Genomic DNA, 15,342 nt, shown 5'->3' with positions numbered 1-15,342 from the left:
CGGAGCACTTTATTTATTTTGCGTATTTTTTAAATTTATTTTTACCACAAAAGAGTACACAAATACCTCCAAAGTACCAACAGGACCAAAATTTACTATATAGAAATTTCGCGAGATAGACATACTCCAATAGAGCAGTCAATCTGACAATATAATCCAGATTGATAGCTATAGCTACATTTTTCATCACTACTCATGGTGGTTCTCTCTCTTCCGGTATACCTCCAGTTACATACCTCTGCATGGTGTATTTTAGGGCTTTGTACTATAGTCGGTACACGATCACCTGAGCCCCTGCCAAATATAGTAATATCAAGAGTAAATAATGGAATTTACTCTTGGTAATATCAAAAAGGTGAACATGTGTTCACTCCCAATGGTTTTGTACTGGAACAAGCATGTTTTCATGTTGTAAACATGTTTGGCGTGCCTGAATGCATGGGATATTTTTAAAGCCTACTAAATGTTTGAGCAGCTGGTCCTTGTAACAAGAATTATTAACAAGAAACTAGGGCTCAGGTGAACTCACAGACTATAGGCTATAAGACCCTTAATTTTCTTTCATGACTTGTGAAATATATCATATATACATACCAGGATTTTGGATAAGTCTCACAGATACAGTGATTTTATATGGCATAACTAACCATCAAGAGCTATGTATAGCTAGCTACCCTCCATTATATTACTTATGCCATAGATGCATCAATGACCCTAAGGTGCCTGGTCTTACCACTAACTATAATACATATACTCATGAGATATAAATTGATTTTGGACTCCATGACGAGTATTTCAATCAAAAGAGTATGGCTAGCTCCTCCACAAAGATTTGCCCCTGCCATTGCATATTTTACATAAATTACTGGTCAACCTGCTCAACCATCTGCATGACTTGATATACAGCAGTCATGATCATTTGCACCCCTATTTACAGCCAATTGGTTCCTGTTTAATAGAGTTAATTATTTATGGTTTACTTGACATTTAGTAATGTGATAGTTGTGTTATTGCAATGTTTTATTTACTGCTATTATGTTACAGTAAAGCTCAGAAATTGGAATTCCATTCTGAACAAATGGTAAAATGATTCAGTGTTCTATTGGACTTTATCATTGGACAGTTGGTTGCTCTATTAGAGTACTTTATTGCTTTTCCAACAATTTCACACATACTCGATTATACCTAGTGTTTGCAATCAGTTCAGTACTGGACACTGTAAAGCAGCAACAACAATAAATATTTATGTTAAAATCCATCCCTTCTGGAGGAGACTGAGCGTGGCGCCTGACTAGACATTGTCGGGGTGGCCTGCAGTTCAAATCCTGGTGTCGGAGGGATATTTTTCCTTTATTTGGCCCACTTTTCTGTTTCATGTTACCATGCATATTAAGTAATTAGGTTAGGTAACTCAAAGGCTGCAGCACAAGTTGCTGTAGACCCTCAGTGCATGCTCGACACTGTAAAGCAGTAATAACAATAGCAGAGGATTCGTGAGCTACCACTCAGTGCTATAGATGAATGTAACTATAGTTATAAAACAATTATTGTTATTCAATATAAGGTACATTCTTTTCCTGTTGCAAAAACCTTTTTGTCAAAAAGCCAAAAAGCCTTCTTTAGCTATAACACAAAGTTACACAATATAATAAAATTGCATGATACAAAATTACTTCAGTTTACAGGCATGTGTGGCTGTGGTGAGGTATATGATTGCATGCAACTCATTGAGATTTGATTCCTTTAGCTCATATTGTGGATTAACCACCGCTTATAACACAAACATAATAAGGTAAGAAGGTGTGTTAATGGGACACTATTTCGGGGATAAAGGAGAGGGGCCATATTTGTGGCCAGCTTTAGTAGCAAGCTGTATCCAATGGTTAATTTACCGATATAATGGCAATATGTATGTGTGTATAATACATAGATATAGGAGCCCACAGCTATAAGTTCTTCAACCACATCTTAATAACCACAAGTGAACAATGGAGAAAGTTGCATTGACTTTCTCAGTACAATATAATTATAGTATCAACAGTACAAAACTCCTAACATCATGATGTCACATACATGCATGTATGACAAGATGTCATATGACTTCATAGGCAGTGGAAATGGGGGAGGCCCCTATTGCTCAATGCTTGTAACAAAATATACTCTAATAGTGCAGTCACATTTATCATTAACAATCCAGCTACCGGAGCTTTTAAAGTCTGTAAATTTTCCTGTAAGCTTGCCCCAGTGCCTATCATACAATAAATGAAGCCATGGATAGTGTAGTATATACTTCATAACTGTACAACTTGAGATCAAGAGCACATGGGCACTGTCATCAGTACCACATGTATACATGTTGAGGGAATTCACCTGTGGTTAGTACACATCAACAATAGATAACACTGTAAACATTCATTATACAAACATGCATAAAACTATTCTGTTACAGCAGGGGCACATCCAACTGAATCCGTTATAGCACTATCCAGTGAATTCAATTCATTCCTGGCCATATGTCTTAACACATGTACATCAAGATGACGTTTTGTAGAAAACTTCTTGTTACAGATGTGACAATCGAATGGCTTCTCCTTACTATGACTTTTCACATGGCCAATCAGATTGGAAAGCTTATTAAATCTTTTCTGACAAACATCACATTGGTATGGCTTCTCACCAGTATGAGTTCTCATATGGACACCCAGGTAAGAATTTTTTGCAAAGCGTTTCTGACAGACAGTACACTGGTATGGCTTCTCTTTAGTGTGTGACTCCAAGTGCAACTTCAGATAACTTGAATCTCTGAATCTTTTCTTGCAGACAGTGCACTGATGCAGTTTAGAATCCTGTGCATCATGGAACTTCATGTGGGCTGTTAGAAAAGAAGGAGATGTGTATGTCTTTTTGCAAATGTCACATCGATACAATTGTCCCTCGTGTTGAAGTCTCTTGTGAGTTGCAAGTTTACTAACCGATACAAACTCCTTGTGGCAGATATCACATTTGTGCTGTTCCACTTCTGGAGAGTCACCATTCTCATGGCTTTGCATGTGAATCGCAAGGCTTGAAGTAGTCTTAAATTCTTGCCGGCAGATTTTACACCGATGTTGAGAGTGAACTCTCATGTGGATTGAGAGGCCTGAAGAAGATGTAAATTCTCTCTGGCAGACCTCACATTTGTGAGATTCCTCCACACTGTGCTTATCCGCCTTATGAGCCCGCATGTGACTTTTGAGGGAAGCAAATGTTGCAAATTCTCTCTGGCAGATATCACATTTTGGGGGCTCCTCTTCACTATGCTTGTGGGTCTGCATATGAGTTTCAAGATCTGAAGACAACACAAATTTTCTGTGGCAAATTTTACATTGGTAGCATTGCTCTTGTTCAGATTGGCTCTGTAAAGTGTGCCCTGCGAGAACAGCAGGTATTATAAATCTCTGACCAGCATTATGCTTCTGCATGTGGCACGCGAGGTCATTGGGAGTTGTAAATACTTGTTGGCAGATCTCACATTTATACAATATCATTGCATTTTGGGACGGCAGTTGAACAATTTCTCTTTGCAGGTGGACATCACATTCCTCAACATTTTGAGTTATGTTGTGGTTTGTGGTGGTAGTCTCCTGGTGGCCATTTTGGTGGTCTGGTATCTCTCCAATATTGGCACTACTCACATAGAAGGCTGGTGTTGGCATTTGGTAGATTTGAGACTGTGTGTGAGTTTCAGAAGACATATTAGCAGCTGAAGCCGTTTGCTGCACTGACGGAAGTGCTGGGCTATGGACTTGATAGAGATACCATGTGTGTGCTTCAGATGGCATATTAGCAGCTGAAGTTGTCTGTGGCATTAATGAAGGTGCAGGCTGGTAGACGCTATAGTGATATTGTTTGTGAAACCTGTCCTTCTTTAAGGATAGGTGCCTATTCAGAGATGCAATGCTATCATATCCTTTCCCACACACTTGACAAATTAACTTAGTTGGTTTAGTGGGTGATGTACCAATGGTTGAAGCACTGGTTGAAGCGGTCTCCTCCTCATTGTCCGGGATAAACGCCCCCTCGGATTCTTCCGGTTCTGGTTTAATAATCGTGAACCAATTAGCAAATGAATTAATAGCTGCATCAGGTATGTTGTGACGTTCATTAATAGTTTCTTCACTCTGCTCACCACGTTCCACTGCATTGACATCAAATTGGAAAGATGGGCTCTGAGAAGATCCCGCCGAGGACATTGCAGGCTTCATCCGGTCGGATGACACTGAGACAAGAACTGCATCACTTATATCGCTACCGCCGTTTTCCATCGTATGATTCTGTAAGAGTAAGCTTTACTTGCTTTATGCGGTTTAGCCTCGGGTTTAGCCTAGGGTTTAGCACAACAAAAGTCCCACGTGCGCGTGCTTCCCGTAAATGTGCATCAATAGGAGTAAATTATCGTCTGAAAAGCAGACAGTTGACAGAAGTTGAACAGCTTAAGTGAGCATCTCCAGTGACCTCTGGTGACGCACCAAATGAGGTTAGTTTTAATAGTTACCAAGCATTAATATTTTTGTCTTTGCATTTTGGCCATAGCTAGCTAGCTATAGCTCAGTACCAACTGTAGCTATATACATGTTTCACAGAATTTTAGCCTAACTCCGGACACTTTTTATCACGTCTGGTACAGTACTTCCGAAGATGATTTCGAATTTTAAACACCGCCACGTTAAACTTGCATCTATTGCCTAGATTTTGTGAGTCATAGCTAGTACCTTTCATTGCCGAGTTCAAATCTAGGTGTATTACAAAATCGTCCATAGCAAGTGTTTGGCTGATTGTTTGCAAGCGAAACTTAGTACAGTGGTAAGTCATAGTTGTCCCTCTGCACTGTATTAAAATCAGCCAGATAACTCTTTGAGTTTGGGAATAAGCAGCGATTATTGAAGAATTTTTGATAATTTTGTCACACATAGCAATAAATAATCACCTCGTTTAGAAAACCTAGCAGAACTTTTAGGCTGATTTCAGGATCACAGCATCATTGTATATGAAGCATTAATCACCTAAAATTTCAAATAAATGTTGGAGATATGACGCCAAACATTGGAAGTGTCCGGAGTTAGGAACTGTGCGGAATTAGGCACACTTAGCTAGTGACCTGGCAGGTCAAAAAATAAATCAAAATGTTAGTTCACAGCTAACTGTTTTATTAGAGTGTGTAAGTCCCTGTAAGTATGACTGCTCTATTCTCTATCTTGCAGGTAAAACCCTTTTGAAATAAAGTGGTGAAAGAGCAACCGACATTTCCCTTCCCTTCGCTACTACACCTATTACTGCTTGCACTAAAGTTGCTAGCCATCTTATAGCACTCATGATCACATGATTGAGTTTGCCAAACACTGACCCGCCACATCTGTGAAACGTATAACATTTAATTTGCCTTTATTAATTTGCAGCATCAGTCAATGAGAGGTTGCATTTCAGCTGTGTCCTGTAATATACAATATGTTTCCCCTGAAGCGATGGAAGTGAAGTTTCTGCCCAAGGAAACTTGGTTATCAATTTTTGTCAAATCATAATGGTTACACATAAGGCTGGGCCTGCATATGTGCTCCCCAAAAGCACATACAAACTAACAACAGAACTGTGACAAAAGATACAATGACTATACAAAAGCAACAGGCATCAGGGGAAGCTTTAAAAATCTGAATTCTGGGCTGGGATGGACTGGAATCTGGATTAGAAAGTCTATTTCCATATATTATAGGTATGCTCTCCCAGGTTCAACAAGTTTCTCAAGACACTCTAATTTGAACATTCAGGATTATCACTGTACTGTAGTCTAGCTATTTGTTATTTTGTTATCCAAATGTTTCAACATAATTATAGCTCACAACAGTTGCTAGTCTCTGTGGCATATTGCTATTTAATTGATCATTAAAATTCTCCAATTGAACATAATAACTATACTGCCATCCATATAACATTAGCTGGGTCCTGAGCCTGAGTATAGTTTATGAGACTACTATACTAATAGCTGCATGTATATCGACTGCATGTACTTGTCCAAACTGCTGCCTGTTCATTGCATGCTATCTAGGTACCATATTTACTCGATTTGTGCCCCAGGGGTACTATATTTTTTTTGCCTAGATAAAACTGCGGTACTATTTGAGGGTGTGGCACAAATCGACGTTATATGCTTTATACCAAGAGGGTTCAGATATTGTACTTCTATAAAATTAACACACCTGCAGTTTGGAGCATTGAAATCTCTCAAATCTAGGAGTGTAGGACAAATGCATTTTTCATGCTTGTCAAACAAAAGAGCAATCACTTTTTGAGAAGTGGAAGAACATTTGAAATATGTTATTAAAATTAATAATATCTTTGTGTAAATTTGGGAAGCACCCTTGTCTAGGCTTTGAACCTTTCTGTCTTTGACACGTATGACCAGTCATAAAGCACAATAAAACAATCACAAAGATTACCCGACCACTCTACAAATGTGCCAATGCATGTAAAATTCTGAACATTTAATTAGAGTGTTTCAAGAAGCTTCGATGATATAAACATGGGAGAGCGTAGTATATGCAAAATAGACCAGAATCCAGTGCAGCCCAATCTGTTTTAATGCTTCCCCAGACATAAAACTTGGAGTCTCCACTCCGAATGAGACCTTAATTAGTTTCCCATCCAGATGTTTTCAATATATTTGGTACAGGTGGGAAGATTATTATCATTATTCATTGTTATAATGTGTGACTACTCTATTAGAACATTTTGGTTAGTACGTAGTGTGAATTCTTAATATATAAGCCTTCTAAATTAACTATTTACTTTGCTCCTATTTTCAAAATTGCTCCTCCTTTTTTACAGGTATACAAAGAATTTTTAAGTTTGATTAGAAATAAGAAGTAATGAAACAAGAAAGGTCACCTACATCTGCAGATATACTAGTGGACATTTAATTCCTACTTCAGTCTAAAGCCAAGACTGAAGAAGGAATGAAATGGTCCACTAGTATATCTGCAACCTTCCTTGCTTTTTTCTACTATATAATAGATGTTAACACCTGAGTAAGATGAGTAGCATAGAATATTTATGCATGGAAGATACACTGTGTTGTGTTTTGGTATTTTGTAGGGAGAAGAATGATCACTGTTGTAAAATGATGTTGTTCTGTTGATAATTGATCTCCCATTTTTTTGACACAAACACAAATAAATATTTAACAAAACAGCAAGATTAATCAGTCTAGTCCAAGCAACTCTCAGCACACACTAGGTCAACTGCTGAGTCCTTAAAAGAAGAACAAAAATGATGGTAAGATGACTTAGATCCCCTTAGACAAGTTATTGCTGAGCAGTCAGTGGCAGGAGTTCACCTTGACTTATCTGTTTAACATTTAGCTTATGTTTATTCTGTATCTTTGTTGAGTAATATCCTCCTGTGCCTGTCATGCTGCTGTCTCATAGCTCCGCTTGTTCTGGTATTCATCAGTTCTTTTTATATCTGTCGTGTTCCCTTCTTCTTGCATGCTCTGCTTCTTCTGTACATGTTTCTCCTTCTATTAGCAATCTGTTAAGATGCACGAAAAATAAGGAATACGCCAGGAAAACATGCCCATTATTGCTCGTGTTATGAACGTATGTATCAGCTTTATATGGAAGCAGTTGTAAGTTATCCGTGTTTTCTTGTAACTGTCTGTAAACAAGACGTACGTACCATCAACTTGCCAATGTAGGGCTCGCTCAGGCTCGCCCCAATGATCCCTAATCAAACATAAAATTTGAATTTTTTCCTTGTATTTGTTTGCTTTCTTTTTGTAACCATGCATACCGAAAGAAATGTAAGACAAAGGAGGACAAAGGTAAGCCCATGATGCATGCATTGTATGTACTACAGTATGCCAAAAGGCACCAGTTGACATCTAACAGGAAAAATCAAACCTGTAGCCCTAGTTGTTCTTGCCTGAAGGCATTAGTAAGTTAGTAAAGTCATACTGTCAGTTAGAAAATTCAAAAAATTTCATAGCAACCTATTGGAAGCATTTAAAGGTACTTTTGGGCTTTGTTACACAGTATATGTAAACAATACTGCCCATACACCATGAAGATATTGTGAGGCTGGTTTTGGTCAATACTTTTTATTAGAAAGTGCAAACGCCTCCATGATCCCTCATGTACAATACTACTGTGTTATGTAGGTATCAGCAAAGCTACAATATTGCTATATATTGAAGTTTTAAATTAGAAAAAGTGATATTGAAATATGACATAATAGTGGTAGTTAATAGTAAAAATAAAAAAATACAAAAGAGGTGTTGCAATGTTAAACCGTGTAAATTCTTGCCCTGCCACTGAAACTTATTATCAAATTTTCTTGCCGGGACACAGCAAATGTTATGTTAATACATATAATTATAATATTGTACAACAATATTAATTATGTAGTGGAGCAAGCTTAAAGTATCTTACAGTATGCTGCCATGAACTACTCTAATAGAACAGTCACATTGATGTGAAAGTTTTTGTACCACAGCTCCTATATTGCGCAGTGTCTCATTTTAATAGTTGCTGTTGTATTTTAAGCTATCAATATTATAATGAATGCTAAAATACAAAATTATAATGTTCATTTTTTGCAACCATTGTATGTGGTGTGTAGTTTGTCACCCCTTAAAGTTTGAACCACTCTCTGTCATTCCGGTCAGGTTAGGACCATCTTAAGTTCCTAACATGTCCTTTCCTGATTTCGTTTATACACTAATACAAGTGGGAGGTTACTGCATGAAGCTGCATACAATATATAGGGTCCCCTTAAATAAACAATTGTGGAAACTTGATCAGGTAACTTGTCCAAATTGTACAATGGTGTGGTAAACAATCAAAACAGTGTTGTGGTATGCATGAAATATCATGATGGTGATACTGTTGATATCTCTTCAGGTTCACTGCATGTTGATAATAATCAGAAGAGATTCTGGTGTCGCTAAAGAGTTTTTTGACACTATTAATCTTGTTGAAGAAGAGTCCAAGCAGTATTGACATACTTGAGATGGCCCTGAATGGTACATTCACCCTGTCCTTGAACACTAAGTGTCCTGGGGTGGTATCCTGAGAAACTTATATTCAAGCTGTGCCATTCGCAACCATCCCAAATACCTGGTATCCTGGCATTCCCAGATGCTGGGATACCAAGTACATAATATGTATCAGTTAATGGTATCTGTATCTTAACTACCTACAGTACACATAATAGTTAGGCTGTTTATAAAATGTCAAGTTATGTGTGTTTTATTAATTTTAAATTAAGACTTCCAGTGATGGTTTACTGATGTGTTGGTATGTTTTATGGCTGTCATATAGAGTGTGAACATGCATAGTATCTGAGTGCTGTGAGGTGGAAAAGCATGTAACCCAAAGCTGCGTTGGAAACTACACAACTGGTTACAAGTGTCAAGTATGAAACAAAACCTGTGTATTAAGGGACACCTTGGACTGACCAAAACTGTCAAGATGTCCAGGTTATGTTACATACTGTGGGATACTTTGGGCCAAGTTTACAGATCAGGTGTCCTCATTTTCAGTCAAGTGTCCTGATTAACTGGTTTCACCGTGCGCATATCAATGAAATACTGTAATAACTCCTTCCAAAACATTTTCAACAAAAACTTCCCAACTTGTTCTTTGGTGAGCTTGCAGGCAGAATGAACTATGCTCCTATGCACCTCTACATCACTAAGTGGAGTAAGCAGACTGTGGTCAGTATTGGAGAACACAAATTGTGTGGTGACCGCAAGTCGATCTTTACCAGCTTGTAGGCTGCCATGGTTTATGCATATCTCATCTGGTAGCATGAAAATTGCCTTTTCTCTATCATAAAATGTCCTACCTCTTTGTAAAGCATCTGTGTCCAAAGCTGCATGATCCTGGTTCAATGAAGTAGGATGCATCAGCAATATGAACATTGACAACAAAATTATTTTCTGTCTTTATCAAACTCCAGGCTCAATGCATCATCCATCACAACAGTTTCTTTATCATCAATTGTGAATATCTTCCATCTCAACCAGTGAACCACCTGCCAAACTGTACTTGTTACCAGCACCTCGATCAGGCTGGTAAAGGTGACTGTCAGGCCACTAAGAGTTTCTCAAAACTGCTGCAATTTTATCTAAAGTTAATAAATTCTTTCTCAATTTACCAAGTTGTAATGGTGTCAGGCCTTCCAATATTTTCCAAACTGCGTTAATATGTAGTAGCTATTGGAAATCCAGTTCTTTCCAATATAATGAGCAACACATGTGGGTGTTGAGCACTTGAACTGCATGTGAATATTGAATCTTATCCATTCATCACTTTGCTATACCTGTTTTATGTTCACCATAGATATATCATGATAAAGCAGTTGCAAAGTTGTGAGTATAAGATAACCATAACCTTCAACTCTGTGAAGTAACTATATTGCAGTGACAGATTTAATGAGCACCAGCCATGTCTTCTATTTTTACTATATTCATCTGGTGACAAATAAATTAGGGTGAGACTTCGTGAGCCCCACAATGTGAGAATAACTGTGATGGAATCATGTTGCTTGCTTGCAGGCATCTAGATTCACTTGAATGGAATGGTGTAGTAGATAATTTCACCCAGTGGTCACCTGTTTATAAGACCACCTCTTAGTAAGACCACCTTCAAATAAAGATCATGTTAAATTAATGCTTTAATTGTAAGGTTAACCATACTAATTTTATACACAAGGAAGCATCTAATGACTTACTGTATTAGCAAACACAAACTCTTTTGTACCATTAGCTGTATGTATATAACTGTGCCCAATAACATAGGCAGAAAAAAGTGTGATGTCATAGTATCAAAAACTATTTTCTGTTGCTGCTGTATGTGGCTAAGCCGTGATTTGTATACATGCACATATAGTGGAACATATTAATCAGGACACTTGAAAATGAGGACACCTACATAATCTGGACACTTGATAATGGTCCTACTAAAGTATCCCTTAGCATGTAACACAACTTGAAAAATCAGGACACTTTGATAATCAACACTGTATTGATTTTTTGTGATTACCGTAGCAACACAGTATTGACTACTTCATTAGCTATCAACATAACAAAAGTGTGTTAATCATAGGAAATGCTTCAGCATTTCTGTGTATTTATAGCTTTTAACTACCTATATCATACATCACTCTAACCTGTGTGGGAAAGTGGCACCTCATGAGACCATCCTATGCAGAAACATTTTTATGCACTCTAGATATGGTAATAAAAGTTATTATTAATCCATATGTCATTGCTTGCTTGATTGGACCATACATTCATCTCCTAATGAAACTAGCAATTAAAATGTAGACCAAACATTGCAACTAATAAGCAAAAAATAGATTCAGGATGTAGGGTCTGGGAGTGCAAGCTCCCAGAAGATTTAATTTTTGCAGACTGTCAAAATTCCTGTAGTCTGAATGCTAAACACAGTAAAAACAAACCAGTGAAGGTCACTAGTGAGGACCTGAAATTCCTTGCAAGCTAAGTGTACCCATGGAATAGTGCTGCAGATGCAAGTTTTCACACTAAAAGTAAGGGGGCATCTCCAAACTGATTTTGGCATGCTTAACGTCATAGTGACGCTAACTTCAGACCCCAGCCCCCCCTTAGCGTCACACTATGAAAATAATGTATTGGCAATAGAAGCACAAAACATTATATTCTTCACCTGAAAACATAGTCTACAAACAGTATTACTGCTTAATTAATCACGTCAGTTTCTCTGTTCCTAGCTGTTTACACTATAACTGCTTTAATAAAAATTTATAACATCACGGGATGAACCCCCCTAACGTAATTATGACGTTAAGCGTGCCAAAATCAGTTTGGAGATGCCCCCTAACTGTAGAATATGGTGACTGTTCTATTAGAGTATTTCACTGACTGCTCTATTAGAGTATCTCAATCTTTTATAGTGTTTTGGGGAGGGAGGCTGTGCCTCCACATATCATCACTGTAATGATGTAGATTGATGTACTAGTGCTGATATTGTGTTTGACAACAGCAGCAACACACTGGCCTGAGCTTTTCTTGCTACTGACAATTTCAGTAGGGGTTTCCTGAAATCCCCCTCAGCATGCCCCTGATTGACTTGACCAAATCAGAATACTTTTATCTGTTTGTGATAATAAACTTATGCGCTTTTTTGCTTTTGTATTTGGGTGGGGGGAGACGGTCTGGCTAAATTACTGGTGGAGTATTATTATACTTCATCTCTATGTATGCACTCAAAAGCCAAACCAATATGAGATTTAGAGCGCCGTGGGCACAGAAGCTTCCTGGTCTGGTACATATATACTACTGTCTGTATCTCAGAAATGTCCATAACTAAGAATCATAACATGCTATTTATGCTAAAATGACTAACAAAAATACAAGTAACGTTGTTGTTGCTATCAGTTAGTGGTATGCAGTTTAGTGGGCAGAGGGGGAAGTCACTACAGAACATTCATGGTTACTCCCCTGGGCTGTAAAAATCCATAACCACCTAGCCCTCTGGCCTTTCAAACTACATGAAAGTTAACTCCAAAGATAAGCACAAATGTGAGTCAGTTCGAAAATTTGCAACCCACCAGAGAATTCATGATGTGAAGTAGCTGTACTAATGTGATGTCTACAAGACATACACAACTCCTTTTCTATAGTATGTACAAGTTGAACTGGATCCTGAAAAACAGCTAAAAATTAAAAGTGGATTTTTTTCTCAAGAGAGTTAATATTTCAGCCAACCAGATGATTAGTGGTGACAGCAAAGGTGTTAACATCAGACACGTATGGTTTGGTTTCATTACAAGTTCGGGAAAGGGTTGTAATGAACACTGCATTTTATGACTCATAAGAAATGTATGGTGAAATTTTTAATTGGCCGTATATATATTGTGTCAGGAATTTGAATGAAAAGATTTGAAATATTTTTGGTGGGTCAAGCAGTGCTACAAACAAGCCAAATTTCAAGGTGTAATTACATACATGAGTTACATACTAACAGCCCACATGAAGTTCCATGGTGCACAGAATTCAAAACTGCACCAATGCGATGCCTGCAAGAAAAGATTCAGAGATTTAAGTTACCTAAAGTTACACATGGAGTTACATACTAAAGCTAAGCCATACCATCTGTCAGAAGTATACTTTGCTAAAAATGCATACCTCAAAAACCACATGAGAATCCTTACTGGTGAAAAGCCATACCGAAAGTTTTCCCATCTGAAATTCCACATGAAAACTCTCACTAAAGAGAGAGACCTTACCAGTGTTACATCTGTGACAAGAGGCTTACTACAAGCCACCATCTTGATGAGCACATGATGAGAGTACATATAACCAGAGGCAAATGAAATACATTGGATAGTAAGAATTCATTGCATATGACGTAGCAAATATAGATGTTTGCATATGATGTTGTCAGTTTATTTTTATTATCTATAATGATGCCAGTACAAATAACACTGTATAGAATTTACTCAAAACCGCTAAGTTCACAGTACAGTGGAACCTCCCTTATCCAGACCTCTATTGGACCTCCATTGTCTGGACAGCCCAATTGGTCATGTGGCTTGTAGTTTATTGACCATAATGGAGTTTAGTTTAGATGAAAGCACAAGGAGGGAGCCTAAAGGTTGCTGTTTACCTATTTGGTGGCTTGTTTATTCTACTAATAATAACTACCATTTGGTTGCCTTAATCGTCCCTTGTCTTCGCTATTTTAACGCACAGTCACCTCCAACTTGGTCACCTCTGTGTTACGTCATCGACTAAAATACTGCAATTACGTCAGCTGATTTTTAACGAGGCATTTAAGGTCGAGCATTAAGTGCATTCAAGGACCTTGTCAAAGACAACGATTTGGAATGGCTGCATCCACTTCATTGATACCTGAAGAGGAACGTTTCATAGCATCATTAATACTCGGAGGGCAGGAGACGCTCTCGGTTATAAGGGAGGAGAGTGGGAATTCTGTAGATCAGGAAGACGTATTCACGAAGCACTCGAGCAGCTCGGTGGAGTTGAGAAGATTGTAGTAGACACGAAGAAATGGTCAGTCAGTGACGACACGGTAATGCAGATAGCAACCGCTGAAGCACTAGTTGATTGCAAGTGGACAACTTTTAAGGAACTGTACTCCAATGTAGCTGCCAAGTATAAGGAATGCATGCGCGACATGGCTGGTCGAGCTCCAGGGTTGACTTGTCAAGATGTTGTGCACAAACTAAAGCCGGCTGTGCCAAATGGGTATTGCGTGCCATTCAATCCACGTGGACGCGGGTGTGGTGCTGCTATGCGTTCAGTTCCCATTGGACTGTATTTCTGGAAACCTGATCAACTGGATGACTTGATAGCTGTTGCTGTAGAAAGTGGAAGAATGACTCATAATAATCCTACTGGTTATTTAGGGTCCCTTGCTACTGCGTTGTTAGTGTCTTATGCTCTACAAGGTCAACCCATCAAACAATGGGGACGATTACTCTATGACACTCTGCCGAAAGCAAAAGAGTATGTTAAAAATGAAGGACGAGATGTGAAGGAAAATATGGAGACTTGGTCATATTTTGAGGATCAATGGAAGAACTACTTGACCAGTCGTGGAATCTTTGATCTTGATAGTGTTGAAGTAAAGTTCCCAGATAAGTATGGTGTAGAAGAGAGGGATAAATTCTACCGTGAAATCAGTTTTTCTGGTACTGGTGGTGCAAGTGGTCACGATGCCCCAATAATTGCTTATGATGCTATCCTAGGAGCACCTGGGGCAGATTCATGGGTAGAACTGTGTAGTCGTTCAATGTTTCATGGTGGAGACAGTGACAGTACTGGTATTATTGCTGGAGCTCTGTATGGTGCCATGCATGGCTTCAAGGGTGTACCTGCAGGAAACTACAAGTCACTGGAGTATCGTGACAGGATGGAAAAACTAGCTAAGAAAATTTACACTGCTAAATAGTGTCCCTTTGTGTGCATGTTTAGCTCTAGGCATAGTTTTTGTAAATGTTTAGTATTTATCAATACTGTAAAAAACTTCTACATAGATATAGCTAACTATGAAGTCCATAGTTATAGTTTTGTAACGATAATTTGAAAGACTCTCCTGTGGTGCATTCGACAATGTGGTAATCTAGTACAATAGAATAACACTGTTAGTATAGGCTATGTATGCACAAACTATGTGTTGCTAATTTCAGTATGTATATAGTACCTGCCGTTCAAGATATCTTTATAGTGTTGTCAATAATATGATCCCTCTATTTTCATTCTCATAAAGATGAAAAGGTGATATAATCTTTTGATATAATTGA

At 38.1% G+C, this 15,342-nt stretch overlaps 1 protein-coding gene and 1 pseudogene across 1 annotated transcript; one reads left to right on the top strand and one right to left on the bottom strand.

Annotated features, from left to right (window-relative positions):
- Positions 1-2,375: 2,375 nt before the first annotated feature.
- Positions 2,376-4,394, bottom strand: LOC136236611 (zinc finger protein ZFP2-like). The gene has a single exon (XM_066026834.1). It carries the CDS (start codon positions 4,302-4,304, stop codon positions 2,436-2,438), a length of 1,869 nt encoding a protein of 622 aa, XP_065882906.1. The 5' UTR covers positions 4,305-4,394; the 3' UTR covers positions 2,376-2,435.
- A 9,233-nt stretch (positions 4,395-13,627) lies between these two features.
- Positions 13,628-15,342, top strand: LOC136236649 (ADP-ribosylhydrolase ARH1 pseudogene; annotated as a pseudogene).

The sequence above is a fragment of the Dysidea avara genome, chromosome 10 (genome assembly GCF_963678975.1).
Source record: "Dysidea avara chromosome 10, odDysAvar1.4, whole genome shotgun sequence".
NCBI classification, from domain to species: Eukaryota; Metazoa; Porifera; class Demospongiae; order Dictyoceratida; family Dysideidae; genus Dysidea; species Dysidea avara.
This window is presented reverse-complemented; position numbering and strand designations above follow the sequence as displayed.

Coding starts and splice junctions, on each gene's coding strand:
- LOC136236611 (XM_066026834.1), bottom strand. CDS start 4,304: ATGGAAAACGGCGGTAGCGATATAAGTGATGCAGTTCTTGTCTCAGTG.